Raw genomic sequence first — 23,547 nt, 5'->3', positions numbered from 1 at the left:
TCCTTTTGGGGCATGCTGGGAGATGTAGTCTTCTTCATAACAACAACATAACAGCATAATAACTGACCTGTTGTTACCAGAGCTCCAGAGAGAAGCCTGAGAGAGGAGATGTAAAACTACACTGAGATGGTTTTTGGTTCTTAAAACCACAGATATATCTTCTGATGGAGATCAACACTTCAGATAAACACTGGAGGAGATAAAACATGGAGCTTTAAATGAAACTGTGTGAGAAGTTTAGAGTTGTCCTGTCTCTTTGATGGAAATGTTCAACAACTCATAGAAACAATGTGAAACATGACAAGGTGACACAACTCTACACTGGTTCATTGTGAAGTTTGGGAATCACTGGTTTAATTTTCCAGTGTGCTGAGTACTGTTGTGTCATGCATGAATTATTATTATCATTATCATTATTATATTATAAAGTAATATTTTAAGGCCTGAGAACCAACCAGTGCAACCTACAAATAAGCCTCTTGCAACCATACCCTAAACCCAACAGGAAGTCGGCCATTTTGAATTTACTTCGAGGTGTCAGCAGACCGACATCATGTTTGGTCCGTCTAATCTAAACATGTTCTTCCCATGGTCATGAAAAAGGAAGCTGTTACAGCTCAAACTGCCCCAGACTTTATATGTTTGATAGAAGTTATCTGTCAGGGACACCGTGCACCAGTCACTGCTCCAAAACCCCAAGAATCTGGAAATATCCTTTTCAGGTTCTTACAAGAATCTGGATCATATCTGGAGATTTTTTGATATGACATCTTATAATGCCGTGATTGGAGCGTGTCCAGTCCAGATTTCATCATGAATAGTGTGAAATATCTGGGCAACTACACCTCCAGATCCTGGGGTATTTTGCACAGTCTAATGGTATAAAAAGGGATTCAGTGGAATTCAGTGTAGGTCTGAAAAAACAGGCGTTTTTATTACAGTCTCAGTCTGAGTTTGAATTGTGAAACACTGTGGTGGTTCAACACACTGCTGAGTTACAAACGCACAATGTAGCAGCCAAATCACAACAGACCACACAAACGTTTTTCTGTAGCTCAACAGATGCAGCAGTAATTGGTCATTTTAATGTATAAGAAAAGACAAACAAGTCATTTTGTGAATGCTATGGTCTTACAGTGCATTAGCCTGCTGTGCTTGATAATAAAGTAGATCTATGTTCTACACAAAACAAAACTCAATAATTGTTCTTTGACGAATATGACTAAACAAATATATAGTGGGCTGCCATTATTATTGTAAACAATGCACATTTTCTGGATTTTCTTTTTGGGAAAAAAAAGTCTATTGGAGAAATGTAATGTATTTTTAATATGTTGCAACCGCCTTGATCTATGATGCAACTGTCCCCATTGTGTTTGGTTGCTACATCTGAATTCTTCCATTTAAATCAATATTGTGAATGATGTGTCACAGTGTATGAAGAGCAGACAGATGTCAGCTCATTATGGAAAAGTTGGGCTGGTCTGCACCAGGCAGCCTGAGACTCACACATCTGAGCCTGCAGAGCTTTACTGCTGTTGACTTTTCATCTAACAGGAATCTGTGTTTCAGTGCGGAGGATAAGAGGAGAGCAGAGGAGGGAGGAACAAAGAGGAGAGGTGAGGGGAGGAGAGGAGGGGAGTTGTGAAGAAGGAGGGATAGAGGTAGAGGAGGAGGTGAAAGTCGGAATAAGAAAGCGGCTCCTCCCGCTTCCTCTAGCTGCCCGCAGACCGGACCGCGGCGGCACAAACGCACCAATCAGCAGGAAAATCACGTCCGTGCCGTGGATCTAAGTGAGTGAGCGACCGAGACTTCACCAGAGATCCCCCGACATGCTCTCCCCGGGACTCTCCGTGTCTCTGCTGGCCGTGTCCTGCGCGCTGTGGCCGGCCACGGTCCGGGCGGCGTCCTGCGAACCGGTCCGGATCCCGCTGTGCCGGTCCATGCCGTGGAACATGACCAAGATGCCGAACCACCTCCACCACAGCACGCAGGACAACGCGGTGCTGGCCATCGAGCAGTTTGAGGGGCTGCTGGGTGAGTGAGTCCGCTCTGCTCTGCTCCATGCTGCAGACTCAAGTTTGCTGTTTGTGTTTCATTTACATTTTCTTTTCTCTGGTTTATTCTTGATGTTCTTTTATAATTTTATCTCAGCTAATATGAACTAAAACTATATTTGGACATGAAATACAGCAAATGATGATTCAATTAATATTCAATAATAAAAACTAATCATTAGTTGCAATCCTAGATTATTTATCTAATTAAATAGCCTCAGCTACTGACTGTTAATGGCACCTGTTAATGATATTTATACTCCAAAGTAAAAGTTACTAATTAACCACTTCATGACTTAAGATTCAGAAACACCTTCATCATCCTAAACATCATAAATTAATATTAAGATTAAAATTAAGATTAAAGTTGAGACAGCCTTTATTAGTCCCACAGTGAGGGAATTTGCAGTATCACAGCAGCAGTGGGCAGTGCAAGAGAAAAAAATTAGTTCATTTGGAGCTGAAGCAATTCACTGATGAGCAGAAAATCTATCAGAAGCAATTTGAATTATCCATTAATTGTTTAAGTATTTTTTTCCTGCAGAAACACCAGACATTTCATAAACTTCTCAGATTTGAGGCTCAGCTGCTTTCACTGTTTCAGATAATTGTAAACTGAATATCAAGCAATTATAAGATTTACTCTTTGACTTTTCTAACATTTTATAGACCAAATAATGAATCAGCAAAATAATCAGCGAATAAATCTACGATGAAAGTAGTAACTGATTGCAGCTTTAGCTTTAATTACTGTTGTTTTAGAATAAAAGAAACAAAGAGTGGAGGAAATAAATGGGAAGGGAGATGGAAAGAGGAAGGTGATGATTCCAGTGATCCTCTGTGGATTATCCAGAGTTTCAGAACAAGGTGCAGTTTCTGAATATTTCTAAAGACTAACTCCACTAAAACAAATGATCTCTGTGGGTTTGAGCTTGCAAATATTTATTCTGTCTTCCACTCACTCAGATTGAAACCTGTGTCACTGACAAATTTAACTGTGTCTTTTCTGTCTCCGTGTTTCTGTTGACACAGTCGACCAATAGAAAGAGTGATGCACTGTGTCTGGGAATACAGACGTTCATATTTAAGTGATGAGCCATCACTTTTGCCCAATATTTATTCATCACCCACACATGAACTGTGACTTCATCCTTTTCGGGGCTGAGTACGGGGCAGCTTAGCTGAACAGGAATCTAATGTGGCCGCACTTTAATGGTGTCCTGTGTTTTTACGAGTGCCGCCCTGGTTTATTTTAATCTCGCTCATGACACAATAGCTACACATTACTGCCACCAGTTTCATGTCATTCCACTGATCTACAGTTGGCAGGGTTAACATGCAAAAGAACAACGCACCAACAAAGTCAGAGAGGAAGAAAGAGACTCACAGCTGATAAACATGGATGTGAACGCTACAAGATTTTAAAGCTCCATGTTTTATCTTCTCCAGTGTTTTAGCTGAAGTGTTGATCTCCATCAGAAGATAAATCTGAGGTTTAAGAACCAAAAACCATCTCAGAGTAGTTTTACATCTCCTCTCTCAGGCTTCTCTCTGGAGCTCTGGTAACAACAGGTCAGTCAGCCAATCAGAGGAGAGGATCTGAGCCTCTCTTCTGATTGGCTGACTGTTTTCTGAGTGATCCAATAAAAATGTATCAGATTTCAGGTAAACACTCAGAGAAACCAAATCCTGCAAGGTTGGATGGTGGGTCCAGGTGGGCGGGGCTTGGGGCATGGCAAAGGGTGGTGACTGCTTTGTTGTGACATCACAAAGTTCCAGAAGTCCTGACGGCTGGTTTTAAGGCTCAGTGTCTGAATACAGGCTGTGTGCATTTCTCTGTGGACTGAGGCTTTGATACTTTCACAGTATTAATATAGAACCTAGACCTGCTTTATAATCACAAACACATGGACATCTGCCTTTAGACTGGATGGAGCTTTAAGAAATCTTTAATGTAATGTATGTTAGCATTTTGTAGTGTATAATGTACCAAAAACAAGAATAAACAGACCCTTAATTTGAATAAATAAATAAACTACTGACCACTCACAGCTGTACTGGGTGTGGTCGCAACCAGAGTTGTTACTCTTTAAAAAGTAACTTAACACCTCCTGAAAGTCTTGTTTTTACTGACCTCCAGTGCTTTAACCCGTCGTCTGGCTCCACTGATGCACAGGTGAACTCCAACACTCTGTGACATCACTGTGTGTTCACAGGTGCAGCAAGTACTGACAGCTTTCAACCAGAGCGGACGATGATACATATCAATACATTTTCCAGTCTAATCTTTTTAATGTTGTAAGCACCACAAACTTAATTCCATTCACCCCAGTGCGCTGGAGGTAGACATGTCAACACCTGGACCAGTGACACCTCCTGTGTAACTTGATTTTTATGATTTGGGTGAACTGAGTCTTGACCTGACACAGCTCTGCAGCTGGCTCTACAGGAGCAATCAAACCAGCGGAGTGGTGGTGTTTTGGAGGGTGGATACACTACAGCTTCAATGGGCCTTTTATTTTTGGCCACAGCAGCTTATTTAATACTTAATTGGACAAAAATTACTCAGGCTATTACACTATTTGCCTTCCACTGCTGCTGAATGACTGTGTGGCTGCTTGTAGTCTGTACCATGTGCACCGAGAGATGTCTGTAGTCTGTTTTTTGATAAGTATGTGATAAACCCCCCTGACAGGAGGCAGGTACACGCCCCTCACCTGTACGTACACACTCATAGCTCTGAATCAAGCTGCTGCAGCAGAGCTGGACCTGGTCTGGACCTGGTCTGAGCCCCTCTGACTGAGCGACCTTCAGTTCATTCAGCGATCATGGAAACATTTCTGTGGGAAACATCATCTTGATTAAGTTTATTCAGAAAAGGGAAAAATTGCTCCTATAGCATCAGTGATCTGTACATTAAAGAGGTGGTCAGAGTTACAGCCCTCTGGTTTCTAGTTTGACTGCAGCCCTGGATCAAACCGTTCTGTGTGGCTACTGGAGAAAGTAAAACGTTTCAGTCACTGAGGAGTTTATAAAATGAACATGTTGAAAATACAAACTCCAGGTGGAAATTGTTTCTGGATGAACAACAGAAAACTGAATCTTATCCAGGCAAAACAAGAAATCCAGCTGTGACCAGGATGACTAATTATGTCCACAAATGTTAATGGCCTTTTTTACATAATTAATCGGCCGGCTGACTGTGAATACCAGTGTCACGACCGGGCAAGGACTCTGGACGCAGGTGCAGGATGGTTTCAAAAAAAAGGTCTTTATTTTTAAAATCAGGCTCAGCAAACAAAAAACGCTCCTGAAAACTGGAGGGACAAAAAATCAAGGAACTAGAAATAAAACCAAAAGGAACAAGATAGCGATTGGATTCTGCGCTGTGGAAGGCTAGATCGTTGTGAATGATTGTCGACATAAACGACACACTGGCACCAGACAAGGGGAGACGCAGACTCTTAAACACATGGTAATAGGGGACAGGTGGAAACAATCAAACAATCAAACCAAGACACACAAGGGAGGGCAAGTGACCTGAAACGAGAGGAGGATTACTCTTTCAAAATAAAACAGGAAATGACAAGACAAGACATGGAGACAGGACAAAAACCAACATGACCTCACCGCGGTGTGACAACCAGGAATTGAGCTCTTGGCATTTGGGTTGTTTTGGCCCAGTGTCATGCTGTTGTTTTTTACATTACTGTTGGGTCATCTGCCCAAACTAGAATATGATATGGTTATGATTATTTTCTTGATTAATAAGAAGGCGTATAAAGCATCAGAAAAGAGTCTGGGAAAAATGCACCTTCACTGTCTTAGAGCCAAATGTGATTTCTTCAGACGTCTTGTTTAGTCAGTTTTTATCTTGATATATTCCATCACTACAATGTTAAGAAACAAATTCTCACATTCTGCTTTAAAGTAACTGAAAAGAGTCAGTTATTATGTTGATCGACTGTCAATTGTTTTGTGCAACTGACAATACATTCGCAGCAGTTTTAAGTAGAGCTGCCAAGGATGGTTTGATCAGTCAATTAGTTTGGACAGAAAATAGTCAACAGGTTTGAGAATCTACATATTTATCATTTTATTCATTCTCCAGATGTTTTTGTAATCCTCTTTAATGTGAAATTGAATTTAAACTAAACTGTGCTCAAACAACGTACACCAGACGTCAGAGGAAAATGTTCAAATTCATAGTAAATGGATGTGACCTAAAATTCATTAGGTTCTTCCCTGGTCCATGCTCCAGTTGAAAGCTTGTTGTCTCAAATGTGTGTCAGTGTATTTATAATTAATTATCTTCCATTTTTAAAATCAGGGTTAATTTATGGCAACAAATCTCAGGCGTCCAGGGAAACGAGTGATATGTTAGCAGAGCTAACAGCACTATCACTTCATATCTTCATCATCTCTGACCATGACTGGTCCTCCTCCTCCTCCTCCTCTGTCAGGTTCTTCAAACTAAAAGATGAAAAATTATTCATTATGTAGAATTTCATATTCACAGAGGAATCATTATCAGTCCATCACATTTAACACTTTAAACATTAAAGGTTTGGGTGTGTTCACCCAGGTTTTCTCCTCCAAGTCAGTGATTTAAAGTCTCCCCTCAGACCTGAAACAGCTGATGTTGTTTTGGCAGCACAACTGTTGGACTGGAAGATGTTCTCAGAGCTGATAGAAGGGACGGATAAACTCACCAAAAAAGACGAAGCCTGGAAAAAAAAAAGAATTTTCCTTTAATCAACCGTGACACTGAACTGTTTCCTCAGTTTGCTTTATTTGGCTGTAAATCCTGAACAGGACTCAACTGAGAACATCGACTTGGAACAGGAAAAAAGGTTCTGGGATTTGAGGAGGTTACAGTGTGTTTATAAGACTGAAAAGTCTACAGTGGAGCCAGCAGCTAAGTGAGGCTGTAAATCCCAACAGCAGCATGCTCCAACAGCGCAAACATGCTGCTGATGAAGCTGCTATAATATTTACCATATTCACCATCTTGATTTAGCTAATTAGCATGCTAACACTGGCTAATTAGCACCAAAGACCAAAGATGAGGTTGATGGGAATATCATTAATTGTCTCAAACCAAAGTGTTCAGCTAATGGAAAGTTTGACCTGTTGGTGGCACTAGATGAAAGTCAGCCAATAGGATTCAGCCTCCGGGAACCATGAATGTCTGTAAACATTATCAAATCAGTCCATCCTGTAGGTGTTGAGGTATTTCAGTCGGGACCAAAGTGGTGGACTGACACCAGCATCACTAACAGATCTCAGAGGTGAAACCAGCAGTTTAACAGGTTTAAGGTGAATTCAGTTAATATTAATGTTGTGGGTGTTTTCTTGCTCTTTTTGTTCTGCTCTGTTGAGCTGAGGTGGTTTTACTGTCTGACTGTTCATTATCACGGACGGCCGGCCTGTCCAGCTGCGCTGCAGCCAAACCTTCACTTTATGTTCTTACTTCAGTCCAGAAGGTAATAAAATAAACTTAGATTGATGCAGCTGATCATTAAACACAAACTGCCTCGATGTGAAAAGTTCACCCAAATTATAAAAAGCATATTTTCTCCCCTCCCTCCGGTGGAATCTGACCATGCAGATAGTTTTGGTTTCAGTTGTTTAACCGAGATTTCTGCCTCCACCCAACACAGTGAATGGAATTCAGTGAGTGGATCATATGCAAAAGATGAAGTAAATTGGTTCCAGTTATGTTTCTATATTTGACACGGTGACTGGTAACCCCGTCACTGTCTGGTGTTCAGCTCTGTTCCGTGTTTTCTCTCGAAGCCTGAAGTGTTTCTTCTCCGCATACCTGCTGATACCGAATATCACAACCTCTGTGTGTTTTTGATAAGTTGAGCTAATAACGCTGCTCTGAAAATCTGCACGTTCTGCACATACATTATCTCAACCTGTAAACTGAATGGATGTGACTATGTGAGGAATGTTTTACAGCCCACAGACTGTCTCCGGTCTTACTGTCTTTATCTTGATATCTCCCTCTGTAGAAAGTAAATATTGCAAAATTGCTTTTATTCCACGGTGAATTGTTCTGTCAGCTGATTTTGGTCTGAGCAGTAAATCTGTTTTCAGCCTCCAACAGTGTCATCATTCACCACATTAATGCTCCTTTTCAATGAGGAGACAGAGGAGATTTAGGTTTGTGATGTGACAGGACAGGAAGCTCAGGATCCAAAGTACTTGGTTGATGGTCAAACAGCGTGTGAAAAACCCTTCTCCCACATCTCTCAGCCCTCACAGTGGGTTTCACTTTCTGAAGCGGACAGTTGAACAATCACTGCAGCTGTTTAACATCTGATTGTGGACGTTCAGAGGAGACTTTAGACGTGGATGGACGACACAGTGCACGATCTACTGTCGTGTGTTGAAAGCATACTGAGACCTGAAACATGGAAGCCAATGAAACAGTTAGATTTTTGTCACATATTCATCTTTAAAAGTGAGGAATTATTTTGTTTGTTTGGGTTTATATTTGTTTTTGGACCATCTGCTTCTTACACTCGCAGCGTTGCTCCAGAGCCATTTTGGTCCAAACTCCAACATCAACTGTTCCACGTCACACGTTCATGGTTCCCAGAGGATGAATCTTGCTGACCTTGGTGATCCCCTGACTGCTCATCTAGCGCCTTCATCAGGTCAACCTTAACTAACATGTGACCAAATAGCTACAGACTTGCTGACTTTGTGCTCAGTGCTAATTAGCAGATGTTAGCATGCTAACACACGGACCCCAGAAGCTCTGCTTTATTGTAACAGCTAATCAAACAATAAACTCAGTTGGTGATCATAGTAAAGGTTTTACCTGCTGAACATTAGCATGTTAGCATGGTCAGTGTGAACATGCTAACATGATGACGTTAGCAATTAGCTCAGTAGCAAGGCTGTAGATTCTTAAGTCCTTATTTCACAACCTGCCGGCGGGTTCAGACTCCACGATCGTAGTTTCAGTAGTGGTTTTATTTTAATGCCTGTAGCTTCTCATTACAGGCACAAGGTGACTGCATACACCTGCTGAGTCTTGTTCACTCACAGTATACTGGTTTTAACAAAGCTCATCCAGGTGGAGCTGTTGAACACCTGGTCTCCACCTGGATTTTGTTGTTTGATGTTGTTCTTGTGAATAACCTACAAATAAAACTGAGCATTTCATGAGGTTATATTTAAATTACAGCTACAATATTCACCTTGGAGTTAGCGTCTTAGCTAGCTGACTTCTTTCTGGATGTTAGTCTTCAGTGTTTTGTGCTGAGTTTTATGGTAAAGGCCCATTTTTAAATATCTTTAACTGTAAAGCGGGATCAAATGTAAAGGTAAGTGGATAATCTGATTAGCTGCCATGATATTTCATGATGCGTACTCTGTACTTTTAGGCATTGGCTGCACTTACAGCTGCTCTGAGGTTGGAGGAGTGGAGGGAGAAAGTGGGAAGGCAAAAAGCTTTAACCAGAAAAATGTCCTAATGAAAGATCTGCAGGCCAAAAACCAGGAGGCAGTTTCAGGTCACAGGTTCATAATATTTCTGTGACTTCATTGTGAAGCTGTGCAGCCAAACCTCAGTCATTCCCTGCAATAAAAATGCTGATCCGTCCTCTTCCCGGTGTTGAACTCTTCCTGGTCCCATCCTGTGTGAGGAAGGACCCTGAACGCACCATCTCTTCACTGATGTAAGAGAAGCAGTGGGTGGAACCTTTTGCTTAAGTAAAATAAAAGCACATTATAGAAACACTCTGTTCAAGTCTAGTTTTAAGACTGAATTTTTTCAGTATATATTTCTGTGTGTCAAGATATTGAAAAAACGTCAGGTTGATTTATTCCATCATAGAAGTTAATAATAATGTTAATTATCAATACAGTCTAGGTTCTATATTAATACTGTGAAAGTATCAAAGCCTCAGTCCACAGAGAAATGCACACAGCCTGTATTCAGACACTGAGCCTTAAAACCAGCCGTCAGGACTTCTGGAGCTTTGTGATGTCACAACAAAGCAGTCACCCTCAACCTGAAATCTGCTATATGTTCATTGGATCTCTCAGAAAACAGTCAGCCAATCAGAAGAGAGGCTGAGATCCTCTCCTCTGATTGGCTGACTGACAGTGATGGTCACGCTGAGATGGTTTTTGGTTCTTAAAACCACAAATATATCTTCTGATGGATGTCAACACTTCCGATAAAACACAGAAGAAGAGTAAAATGTGGGACCTTTAATAATCAATTGATTGTTTAGTGTATAAAATGCCAGAAGATAGAGACAACTGCTCATCACTGTTCCCTGAAGTGAATATAATAATATATATAATATATATAATAATAATATCACAGAGAACTCAGGAAAACTAGGACATATTTAAGTTAGAGAAGCTGGTACCAATAAACTTTTGGCATTTTTGCTTTAAAAGCTTTTGACTTACATGTTGCTCATGTTCAAAGGTTTGTAATTTTTGTTCATCTGTTGTGCTAACAATTTGACAGGGAAAGTTTTATGTTCATCCAAGCCACAGAAGAGCTCCAACTGTCATGTAACAGTGTCTATGAGAAAGATTAATGGGGCTTTTTCTGTCCAGAATAGCTTCTCCCTTTTTACAACTCTATGACATGCTCCAGTTAGTGGTGCATCATGGTAGCTGACAGGGCGTCTCCTATCAATGCCAAATCTTAAATGTTTTTCAACCGCCGCATGGGAAACATCCGCCCAGAGGTCTAAAGCACAGACACTGTTTCCCCAGATATGTCCAAAAGTGGTTTTCAAGGGAAAAACATGCACAATACTGTAGCTGAAGTATCATTATAGTTTATATTTCTTTGCACGAAAGGTTCAGTTCAACTTTAAAAGTATTTTAAAGCTGCTTCAAGTGACTCAGCTCCACAGATAATAACACTCCTGGCTACACACCTGTCTGTGTTCAGGTACTGGCTGCAGTCCGGATTTGCTCTTCTTCCTGTGTGCCATGTATGCTCCCATCTGCACTATCGACTTCCAGCATGAGCCCATCAAACCCTGCAAGGCGGTGTGCGAGCGGGCGAAGGCCGGCTGTGAGCCGGTGATGAAGCGTTACAACCACAGCTGGCCCGACAGCCTGGCCTGCAGCGAGCTGCCGCTGTACGACCGCGGAGTCTGCATCTCACCTGAGGCCATTGTCAAGGCAGAGGGACCAGGTATCAGCGTCTTCATCACTTACATTATCGTCATCATTGTTATACTGTCTGACTGCAGCGTTTTGTTCCAGGGCAGCTGAGGATTGGTTTGCTGCCTACGAGATTAAAGATTTACGAGAAAATTACATGAGATTTGTCAGAACAACAAACCTGCTTTGAAGAAAACCTGTTTTTTTGTTTATATTTTTTGACATATCAGGACTGTGGTATCAGGGCCAACAACACTGTGACTGCTTTTGCCAGATAATGATAAGAACAATCTACACAGAACTTCCATAGTAAAAATACAACATTCTTGAAATTAAATACGGAAAAAAAAAATCGTCTCTTATTTAAAATAAGTTCATGGAGAGTCAACAACACAGAAGCTCTCAGATTAATATCAGTCCAACATCAGCGACTTCTTTAATGGTACAAACCCTGTAATTCACTCCTGTAAAAGCTACTTGTGAATAAGGATATTTCACCCTCTGGACCATCAGGAAGCCGCTTGTCTCTGCTCAGCTGAACCTTATCAGTGTTTTTTATCATGTTTCTACTCTCACCAGTTTGTTTCTACTCCCTCTCGAACAGATAGCGTGAGTCATTTCCCCTCCAACTTCACTCCCACTGACTTTCTCAAAGAGCTCTTTGATACAGGCGGCCCACTCATTTTACACTCAATAAAACCCTCACTGTCCTCTGCTTCTTTTAACAGGCCATGCACCAGCAAGTCCTGAAAAAAGCCCTCATCTCAATCCCCTGACTTCCATAACGATACACCCACGTATCTCCTCGCTGCCCTGGCTCGGCTCAGCTCAGCAGGGTTTTGGGATTTTCCCTCAGTGTGAATTGTTGATTTGCTGAGGTTCAGTCAGGGCGGATCGCTGAAGTCATTCCAGTGATTTTCAGCAGGACTCCAGTCTGAATGTTGCTTTAAGGAGTTTGTCTCCTGTTGGAACAGAAATCTGAAGCAGCCACAGTTTGTCTGTTTGTCTCCCTTTACTGCTCACTAAGTTTACTGCATGTCACACTGTGCAGGATGGATCTAATAAAATCCTGGTCTCCATCTGTGTCAGACTACAACATCAGTTTGAGGGAGGTCACATTCTGCAACAAATGCCTGAGATGTGGGACTCCAATGTAAATAGACACAAAGCATATGACAGCTGATACACATCATCGGTGAGGTCATCCATCTGCGCCGCGGTTATGTTTTGACAATGCAGCAAAACAAGTAGAAGAGAGTATAATCCTCTGCCAAGGCCAGTGTCAAACTGGACTGTACCACCAGAGGCAGAGTAATTCATAGTAAATCATCCAGATCTGCCCCAGAATTTAAAGGGTTCTTCTCTGGCCCTCAACCAAGTTCAGTGCAAATGGGTTCAGTACTTTTTGTCTCATCCTGCTGACAAACAGACGAACCAACAGACACAGGTGAAAATATAACCTCCAGGCTGTGGCCATTGAAGAGAGGAGGAAGAGGAGGAGAAGGAGGAGGAGGAGGACCCGGTAGTGGTGGGGGAAAGCGTGAGGCCACAGCAGCCAGAGACATGTTGTGTTCAGGTCGTACCTGCAGACATCCGTCCGTCCCATTCTCATGGACATGATAACTCAGTAACATCTAGATGGAACTTCTTCAAATTTGGGATGAACTGATTAGATATTGGTGCTCAAAGGTCAAAGGTCAAGGTGACCTCACAAAACGTGGTTTTGGACTTTTGAGCGTAATATCTCAGTAACGCCTTCAGGGAATTTCTGCAGATTTGGTAGAAACATTGACTTGGACTCAAGGAGAAACTGATTACATTTCGGTGGAAATAATTATGCCAAGGATGAAAAAATAGAGAGACCACAGCTCCTTTCTCACCTCCACACAGCAGACCCATCACCAGGACCAGGACCAGGACCAGGACCAGGCTGTGGTGGCAGCAGGCTACACCAGCTCCTTGTTGAAAGTCCCTTGTCATTCCCTGGTCAGACTGGATAGACAGTGTGATCCTTCCACTGTGTTCTGAGTCTGGCCCTGAGGTTTTCTTCCAGTTCCAGTCATGACCAGAAAACCTGTGTGAACTCAAGAAACAAGGGGATATGTTTTCTGTCTGTTCTGATACTGACTGGTGCCTCTCTGTGTCTCTGTAGATCCATACTATCAGGACCCAGCCAGGTGTAATCCAGGTGAGGCTGACCTTTGACTTTCTCTTTATTTCCCAGATGCTAGTCTGTTGTGTCCGCTGGTTGTTGAGATATTGGGTGGATGTGGGAGAACCAAACTAAAATGCCTCATCAGAGTTTCCACTAAAATGTCAGAGCAACAACTCAGCCAGTCAGTCGCATCTGCTCCAGGAAGCCATGTATTTCTGACTAACATGCAGATGTTCCTCTGAACACCAAACAGTCTGGACACCAGCTCATTAAAAGTGGATCTTTTCTGTGTTTCACCCTCTGACAGAATCCAGTCCAGACTTTCCAATGGACTCCAACAACCTCCACTGCAGAGGACCGAATGGAGGTAACCTCTCTGTCTACCTGTCTCTACCTCTGAGGGTTTACACCACATTCATTTCACATTGAAGTTAAGATAAGACTGCCTTTATTAGTCCCACAGTGGGGGAATTCACAATCATAAAGAAGAGCTTCTGACTTGTAAATAGCATTAACCTCTTACACCTTGGCCTTAGATATTTCTGAACACTCTGATATATCCATCTTAATACTAACAGAAAACTTAAAGCTCCACAGTCTAAAGGTAGATGTCCATGTGTTTGTGATTATAAAGCAGGTCTAGGTTCTATATTAATACTGTGAAAGTATCAAAGCCTCAGTCCACAGAGAAATGCACACAGCCTGTATTCAGACACTGAGCCTTAAAACCAGCCGTCAGGACTTCTGCAACTTTGTGATGTCACAACAAAGCAGTCACCACCCTCAGCCACACCCCAAGCCCCACTTCCCCAAACAGTTTCTCTGAGTTTTTACCTGAAATCTGCAAAATTTTTATTTGATCTCTCAGAAAACACCTGTTGTTACTAGAGCTCCAGAGAGAAGCCTGAGAGAGGAGATGTAAAACTACACTGAGGTGGTTTTTGGTTCTTAAACCACAGATATATCTTCTGATGGAGATCAGCTCTTCAGATAAAACACTGGAGGAGATAAAACATGGAGCTTTAATTATTACAAACGCGCCTGAAAACCGAACAAATGTTGGATGCTTCACATCAGTTAAAGATTGTCTGTAGTGCACAGAATATTAACATTCACACGACCAACTTGAAGGAAACCAACTTGAAGACATGAACACTCACAGGTCACGGTTAACACAGGAATCTTTCCCATCTCTACCATCCGTCTAATATCACGACTGCCTGGTGTTAGGTACATGAACCGGTGTGCAGTGCATTTTGGGATACTGAGGACCAAAGGATACTCAGGAGATATGTCTGAAATCACTCCCTCAATCACTCATTCACTGCTCTCCACATAATAAACAACAGAACTTGACAATCATCATCATTTTGCAAATTTCACACAGAAAACAACACTGAGTTTTTGCAGTGGGACTATTACTACATATACGTCTTATCAGAGTTACCATGGTTACCAGTTTCTGATCTTTTCTGACAAATTCAGTCCAGAAATGTGGGCCTTTCAGAGGGTGGGGCCAGAACACAATGTCTCCGTGTCAGTTTGTGTGTGTTTGTCTGCAGATCGCTGCAGGTGTAAGACAGTCCGAATGATTTGGAAAACCTACGTGAAGAACAACTACAACTACGGTGAGTCATCTGGGACAGTATACAGTTCATTCTGACATGATTAGCTGTTGATGAATGAGACTACAGCATTTATCAGAGTGTGAGATGATATGATCATATTGTTGAAGTGTGTCCATCCCTGTTGATCCCACTGAGGATCGAGTCAGTGTCCAGGTTGCCTTCATGTTTTTTATTTTATTTTTTTCATTTTTGTTGTAATAAGACAAACACAAACCCTCTGGAGTAGTTTATGGTGCTGTGGTCTGTGGTGATTCATTGGTACATTTCCAAACTAAACCTTTGAAGTTTAAGTGGGAATGTGGACTCAGCATCACATGTGACAGCCAAACACACACCCAGTGCTACATGTGAATATCCACATCAGCACAGATCTACTGAACAAGGCTGAAGGTTTATTACTTCACTGGTTTCAAGCCTTCACTGAGCTGTTCACTGAACTCTTCAGCGGATTCTTTCTCTCAGACCTGTTTTTCTCCTTCGTGTAGTGGGAAAGATTTTGGTGCCGAGGCTGTTAGGTTACTTAGATTAAATTAGACACACAAAAGCTAAAAGACCAGAAAGGCTTTTCCAGATGATTGCAGCGCACAGGCATGATTTGGCAAATCCAGCAGAGATTTCCATGTGGACTTCTGGGCCTCACTAATGCCTTTGGCCACAGAATCCATTTGGGGAAGATTTGAAATTTTTTCCAGCCGTCATTAAAAACAAGAGCTCACTTTAGAAATATTCAGATATAATTAAAACAGAGTAGTTTAGTGAAGCATGGTGGCGTGTCAGAGTGCACAGCAAGGTGGTCTTTATGATTTGACTGCTGGGACTCACCCTTTGACCTGCTGCTCATTTCACCTGACTCTGACCTGCTGCACCACTGCACTGGTTTTACTCTGCAGCTTCCACCACTTTCTCAGTGCCACAGAGCTTCTGTTCCTGTGCATTATGTATGTTATTTACTTTGCTAACCCCTGAAACTTGTGTTAATTGAATATTCACCTGGTCCTTGCCGTCAATGGACCCACAGACACTTACATCCAGTTCCATCCATCTCATTTGATGATGTTGGAGTCCAGAGGACAACGGCTGACACACATTTCAAACACAAAAGGTTTACAACTTATATATTTATCTAGTTAATTGTGACATTTTTGGACCATGTCACTGACCTGATGATGGCATCTCTTTATAGGTCCCACAGTGGGTCACTAATGGGACCACAGTGAACTACAACAGTGGTGTTTTTGACCCAAATTAAACTCCAAAGCTTTTGTGTTCTGACAGATGCACGGTCTGTGAATACAACATGTTGATTTTGGCCTCCATTAAGGCACAATCTAACCGCTAATATGCTAGCCAGCTAGGCTAGTACTACTCAGTCTCATTAACCCTGTGAGCTTCTTTCTGTTCCCTCTGTTGTGAAGCGTTGACCTCCCCCTGCTGGCGTTTTGACAGTAAGTTCACAAGGTATATTTGAAACTGTCTGCAGAACCGTTCCTGTTGTTGAGCAGTTTCTACTCCAACAGAGGAGGTTAAAAGACAGTAGGTGGTGCATCACGGCTGATAACAGCAGCGATCACAGCTCCCTCTGATTGGTCCTGTCAAGTCAGTCTGCTGTTGGTCAACGACACAACTTTCTGTGTCAAACGCTGAAGTGGGCAAAAAAAAAGTGTGCTGAATTTTGGTGAAGTTTCATATGCGGGCATCATTTTGAAGGTTGGCGTGAGCCGTTCCACAGTCCTGTCTCTAGAGCCAGGCGTCTGGACAAACTGTCCTCAGGGTTACAGATCATAAGACATTTAGCACCACAACCACACCAGTCCTTGTTGCATTCTTCAGGCCATTTTTCCAGCTCTGAGGCAAGAAGATGAGCAACCCCCCTTAATCTGGCCTACAAAGCTCTGATTGGTCAACTGATTTTCCTTTGAATCACTAATAAATCTGAGATGTGGGCAGCGACTCAGAGGCCTCTAATAAGGCCAAGGGGACGTGGAATAATGAGTAAAGCTTTCATTTTTTTCAACACAGTATCCAATGTGTCCATGTTTGCCGATGACTCTCTCCTTCAGTGATCAGGGCGAGGGTGCGGGAGGTGAGGAATCGTGGCCTGGAGCCCACGGCAGTGGTGGACGTGAAGGAGGTGCTCAAGTCTTCTCTGGTCAACATCCCCAAGGAGACGCAGACGCTCTACTACTCGTCCTCCTGCCTGTGTCCTCCTCTGACTCCTGGGGAGGAGTACCTCATTATGGGCTACGAGAACGAGGAGACGTCCAGGTACCTGAGATGTTGATACGAGTCTAGCTGGTCGATAAGACCTTTAAACTCCACTTTGATGGAGGCTCTTCTGGGTAAAGCATGTGTCTGATTGGTCGCCCTGATCAGGCTGTTTGTCTCTTCTTTGTACAGCTCAGAACAACCAAACCTAAAGAACTTAAGTAACTTATAAAATGTCCTCTTTATAAAACTGCCCTGGAAACTCTGCACTAAGCTCAGTCTGGTTTTGTGGTCGTAGGTTGCTTCTGATTGACAGCTCCATTGCTCAGAAGTGGAAGGACAAAATTGGCCGGAAGGTCAAGGTACGATTCACATTCAGATGCACACAAACAGACACACACCAGTGCTGACTGGTTTAAACACAGTGGTACAGGTGTAGGTACATACACCATGTTGCACCAGCTGAACATGTTGTCCCTCCACCGCCTCAGTTTCACTTCCTGTCTGTCTGTCTTTCTGTCCAGAGATGGGATCAGATGCTGCAGGGGAAAGCCCAAGGAGCCCAAGGAGCTCAGCGCCGAAATCGCCACTGAGATCTGACTGTGTGTGTTTGCACGTGTGTGTGTGTGTGTGTGTGTGTGTGTGTGTGTGTGTGTGTGTGTGTGTGTAGATATTGCACTATCACAGGCTGTTGTAGCTGAATGTAGTTCATCTCTTCATCTGTCAGACTGTTTGTGTCTGATTTTTGTCATTTATTTTCTTTGCACAAACATTATTTAGTGTGCGTTTAGTGTGTGTGTTTGTCAGTGTGTGCATTGTATGTTTATGTATGTGTGTGTGTAAAGCGTGTGTGTGCATGAGTGTGTTTGTGTGTGTGTGTTCACCTAAAGCACTCAATAAAGACAAGAGGGGGTGGAGCTTGTAAGCTGTCGTACTAACCCTACGCACAGCCCCACAGTCTGTACATGACACTTTTTTGGAACAAATTTCTTTTCAGTGGCGGCCATGTTGGCTCCACAGCTCCTCTCCATGGTCACAGTCTTTAATAATCCTGGATGTTGGCCATGTTACCATGGCAGTGGGATGGAGGACATTTAAATGATGCGAAAGCCATTTGGACTGTGATCGGTCTGTTACCATGACTGGAACTGGACTGAACTCTGCAGACAGGAAGGAAGGAAGATTATTCACGCTTTGTTCCTACAGCAGCAGCAACGAGCGCAGCAGAGGGTTCACTTACTTCTTCAGTGGTGTGTGATCCAGCCATGGATGGGCCCCACCAGGCGCAGGGGCCCCACCAGGCGCAGGGGCCAGACTGTTAACAGTTCTTCCAGGAAACTCAGTCAAACAACTAGAAAGAGACACAAAGAGACTCAAAACAACAACAGAGACACAAACACAACAAAGACACAAAAATACCGTCGTCTCAAAACTGGTCCATGGATCAGCAGCTGCTCTGGTCTCAATGTCACGACAACAGGAGACGACAAATGTTACAGTTTGTTACGTCAGTGTTTAATCTGACTGTGAGGAGGTTGAGTGTGACCTGGAATCATTGTAGACGTCTTTTCACTACAGTCACTTACTAATTTGATTCCTACTGAAAAATCGGACCTGGTTCATATTCTTCATTCAGATTAAAGAGAGTGAATTAAATTAATCATGACATGGAAACTGTAAAATAACGTAACGTGAGGTGGAATATGATCTGCAGATACAGTAAATTGATAATAACTAACATTTTAAAGCTTTTTAAAATTTATAATTTAAATTTTTAATGCATAATTCAGAATGGCGCCCTCCAGACTCCAGAGCACTTTTAACATTTAGTACAGCTGATCTTTATCTTATTTAAAGAGCTGCAATGACTAATTGATTAGACAACTGATGTAAAATGACTGGTGATGTTTTTGATGAAGGATTCATTCAGTTTAAAGTGAAAATGTCAAACGTTCTCCAGTTCCAACTTCACTGTTTGCTGACTTTATAACAGTCCAATGATTGGTCAAGAAAAATAATAAGCAAATGTAAATTGGAAATAACAGAAATATTTGTTCGGTGAAGCTCTGCTCACTTCAATCAGCTGAAATCTTATTTTTCTGACTGTGACAAACAGTTTCATGTTTTCTGATGATCTGTGGGGAAGTGGAAGTTAAACCGTCACAACAACCCTCAGCTTGTTGGACTGCTCCATTTCCCATTTGCTTTTGTTGAAACCTGCAACACAGGCAAATTTGGGCCTGTGTGAGGTCACCTCTCTTCATCTTTGATTGGACGGTCAGACAACAGAAAGAGGAGGTAAAGACGTTATTATTCTACTGTCATCACCATGATTCGTACAGCATCACAGCAGCAGACTACAAACTGCAGCGCTGCTCTTTTCTGATCAACATTTAATCATCATTGATCTATTGCCCTCATCATACCGGCACCACGTCAGAAGAATGTGACTGAACCTTCACACAATGGAAACCCGGTTCTGTTTATTGTTGTTAAAGGTGATGACTCAGGTGAAAATCCTGCAATAGTCTTTTCACTTTTTGCTTGACACTCAAAATTTGTAAGTTTGGTGTAAATGTCCCCCCTTCCCAACACGATGTGGGTCCTGCCAAAGCAGCTCCGACCCACCGCAGCATGACCTCTACAATAAAGGTGAAGGTCCCTGTGATGTCTGGCACTGAGACCTTTAGGTCCTTTAGGTTGTGAGAAAGAGCCTCTAGGGATCAGACTTGTACCAGCACATCCTCCAAGAACCCTGTGGTGGGGTCGTGGTTTGTCCCTCCCACCGTCAACATGTCGGAAGCCTCCCATGAGATGCTCCCACACAGTCACCTGCTCAAAACAACTTTGCATCTGCGGTCTCCCCCCACTCCGATATGTGGACTACAGGAAGCAGCTGTTTGCTTCCTGTCTGATCTGTGCTGGACCTCGACGTGTCCCCTCGTGAGCAGATAACTGTGAGTGGTCATAATGTTCTGGCTCATATGTTTACACAACCTCCTGATGTCTGACTCTCAGATCAAACAGATGGAAGATGTGACCAGGGAGGGTCGTCAGGATAATCCCGAGAATCAGTGTCTGAAGTTAGATTATTAACAGGTGCAGCTGCTTTGACTCAATTTGTCTTTTTCCTTGTCAGTGGGATGTGGAAGTGAACATTTTTAAACCTTCCTCTGTCTTGTGTCGTGGGTCAGTCCCGCCTCTCTGAAGAGTATTGTGGATTTATTATGGGGCATGATTCAACTGCATCCTGTAGAAAATGAACCAGAGTCATCGCAGCCATTGCAACCAGCTGGTCTTCACCCTCATGGGTGAGCTCTGAGAACTGTCATCAAACTCTGTGAGACACAGGAAAGTTGTTTAAAGGCCTTTTTCACAGCAGACTTGACTTGTCATAGCAGGAGAAGTTCAGGAGTCACTGATCAGTGTCCCAGTAGAGCACCAGCACCCTGACACTGATGGAATCAGTCAGTCACTTCCTGATTTACACCTGTTGTTTACCTGCTGTGACACGTCTCGAAGGCTGCAGACGGGAGGCCCTGCTGTCTGAACACAGCCTCTGATTAACATACTCTCATTATCACACAGTATCTGTTCATGTAAACACACTAACACTCAATACTACAGGACTTTTATCAGTAAACTCTACTAACACTCTGATATTGTGAACTCTGGACTTCACAGCAGTTTGAACCATTAAACATGAATTTTAGACGACATGGTCAAAGTGGGCTGATGTTGTTATTTTGTGACTTTAGTGTGGTACCACGGGCTCAGAGAGACGGAGGAACCTCGCCAACCCCAACCGCCACATCCAAGATGGCTGCTCTGTGCATCAACAGAAGTGAAAGCTGTAGTAAAAAACTGTTTGTTAGGAATTCCTTTATCAGTCAAACACAATATGTGGACATGTTGCTACGGTGTTTGTTACTGTGTAAAGCTTCATCAGCAGACACAAGCTTCCGCCTTCTTGTACTAGAACATGGCCAGCTCGACCTCGACCTCCGAGGTAAATGAAACGCAGCGTTGACGAAGTCGGATCATCAGTTTTGGAAAGTTACACAAATGGTCAGAACCCCAACAAAAAAAAGGTAACTGACCATCCAGCCTGTTACTGCATGAGGAGGTGGGTTGGGCTATAAAAACCACCCCCTCTACTTTGACCTCTACTACACACCTGTAAAGTTCCCTGACTGTATCCTGCAGGATGTGACGCTATCAAGGTGAAAAATCTGTCCACAGACAAACAGACATGTAAACATCTGACCCCCTCTGCAGTGCCTCCTGATCCAGCAGGCGTCTCCAGGACCAAAAGGGTCTGAGGTATGAGGCAGAAAAATAAACTGGACACCGGTTAGCATTTTAGCACTTCCTGTTCCCTCGTCAAATCCTCCCTAAATCAGTCGTGTGATCGTGGTGTCGTTGGTTTACAGCCTAACATGAGCTTGTTACTGCTGCTGGTTGTGTTTAGGCTTCAAACATCAGAAAGTGGAGTCATTGGTGAAGATGATCCTGCTGAACCAAACCTGTCAGAAATCCTATTGGCTGTTAGTGGAGGGAACCAGGTGATGATGACTTCTACAGAAACACATCATCCCTGCAGCTCTGTGTGGAGCCTCGACAAAGATGAGCTGTATGGTCAAGTGGCTTTATATGGTCCACAGTTTACCATGACGACACACGCAGGCCCAGCACTGTGTGGCCTGCTAATAACAACATGTTTGTAGCCTGTTTCAAGGTAGTGATCAAATAAATCTCCACTTAGTTCAAACTTTGACAGGCTTGACAATGACAGAGCTGTATGATGATCTTCACACTTTCATTTGACTCTGACAACATCAGACTGCTCTGAAAATCTCCCAGAAGACACACAAACAACCTGTGAAATGTTCACAACCTGTTAGATACAGAAAGAATCTAAATATAGGCTGAAACAGACCAATGTGAGGAGCTGAACCTTCAGAGCTTCTCACTGATGGGAGTAAAGTTTGTTTAACAAAACTGAGCAGCAGCATGAAACACAGCCAGTGTGTGTGTGTGTGTGTGTGTGTGTGTAGGCGTGCTTCCAGTAGTTCCTGGCTACTAATTTCCAGCAGTGTTTTCTCAGCTGCAGTTTCCATGAGAGAGAAGAGAAAATGTTTTCATGGATTTACTGCTATTACGCCTCCTGATCGTCCCCCATCCCCCCTCTCCTCCCCCCTACACGGTGACTTCAGCTGACAGCCTGACTGAAAACACACCTGGTGTTGGTATAAGGTGTAGTTTGTTTCTTGAGGCTGAGTGGCTCTATTCATGTTCCTGAGTGCTGACACGACAACAAGTCTATTTTCATCCTGACTGACCTCGTTCAGAGAAGTTAAAGCTGCAATATGTCAGTTTTCAACACTAGAGGGCAGAAAGTAGACAAACACAAACATCTCTACTGTTCCACATCAACTCATCAAGGTCTCAAGGCTAACACATTAACAAGATACATAAAGTAGCAGCAGAGAAGCATGGTCATCCAGCTGCAGTCCACTTCACCCTGGTTGGTCCAATCCCCACTCATGTTTGACCTGGCAGATTGTATGGCTGGTGTTCGAGGCCTGGGTTGGGTCAATATTCTCAGTTGGTTTAGCATTGGTGTCAACCAGTGTTCTCTGGTGCTTTATTCCTACTCCTCCTGTTTTAGTCCTGGTTCAGTCCAGTATTCCAAGGTATATGTTCGGTCCAGTATTTGCCAGTGTTTTAGCCCTGCTCTAGTCCACTGTTCATTGAGTGAACATTCACTGGTGTTTTTGCTGTTCTGACAGTATCCACAGATGTGTATGTATCAGATTAGAAAATGAAATGTTGTTTATTCATTTCTGCTGCTGCGGTCATTCAGTGCTGACATGAACTGGTTAAAATATACAGATCCAATCTGATCTGAGTTTGTTCATCATTGATATCAGCTGTGTTAAACTTTACATCTGTTAATCAGTGCAGAGCGTCACAGACACACACGGCCAAATCTCCAACAGTCCAACACACAAAGTGATTTTAATCTGACATCATCATCTAAACACACACACACACACACGCACAGGATTACCAGGTTGGTTCCCACAATACCTCAGCGAGTGTTTGTCCAACTTGCTGCTCCATTTCACATCATGAAACAATAGAACGCACACACAGTAAGTGGTTCCAGTGGTTTATGGAGCAGTGCTGCGTCAATGCTGACCTCCAACTGCCCACAAAACAAAGAGAGGGTGAGAAGGAGGGAGCGCTGTACAGAAAAATCTCCTGCTTTAATAATACTCAGAAGTGGAAAGTACCTGAGGTCATTTAGTTAATTACAGTATTAGAATACATTTTTAACTGG

General features: G+C 42.8%; 1 protein-coding gene and 2 long non-coding RNA genes across 3 annotated transcripts in view; 1 reads left to right on the top strand and 2 right to left on the bottom strand.

Annotated features, from left to right (window-relative positions):
• The first annotated feature begins 1,575 nt into the window (after positions 1-1,575).
• frzb (frizzled related protein) lies at positions 1,576-20,918 on the top strand. Its single transcript, XM_071472572.1, has 8 exons — positions 1,576-2,037; positions 10,996-11,244; positions 13,366-13,401; positions 13,676-13,735; positions 14,931-14,996; positions 17,057-17,261; positions 17,500-17,563; positions 17,726-20,918. Exons 1-8 carry the CDS (start codon positions 1,833-1,835, stop codon positions 17,792-17,794), a joined length of 954 nt encoding a protein of 317 aa, XP_071328673.1. The 5' UTR covers positions 1,576-1,832; the 3' UTR covers positions 17,795-20,918.
• LOC139614901 (uncharacterized) lies at positions 3,120-10,282 on the bottom strand. Its single transcript, XR_011687175.1, has 3 exons — positions 6,685-10,282; positions 5,688-6,530; positions 3,120-5,253 (listed from the first exon to the last, which is right to left on the bottom strand). It is a non-coding gene; the product is annotated as an uncharacterized lncRNA (long non-coding RNA).
• A 2,343-nt stretch (positions 20,919-23,261) lies between the features above and the next one.
• LOC139614900 (uncharacterized) overlaps positions 23,262-23,547 on the bottom strand; it is a 1,172-nt gene continuing 886 nt past the window's right edge. Inside the window, exon 3 of the long non-coding RNA XR_011687174.1 lies at positions 23,262-23,412. This is a non-coding gene — a long non-coding RNA (uncharacterized lncRNA). The remainder of the gene's footprint in view (positions 23,413-23,547) is intronic.

Source organism: Trachinotus anak, unplaced genomic scaffold (genome assembly GCF_046630095.1).
Source record: "Trachinotus anak isolate AG129_WGS33_773 ecotype Australia unplaced genomic scaffold, CSIRO_AGI_Tana_v1 ptg000039l, whole genome shotgun sequence".
NCBI classification, from domain to species: domain Eukaryota; kingdom Metazoa; phylum Chordata; class Actinopteri; order Carangiformes; family Carangidae; genus Trachinotus; species Trachinotus anak.
The sequence above is the reverse complement of the archived record's forward strand: the minus strand, read 5'-3'. Positions and strand labels throughout refer to the sequence as shown.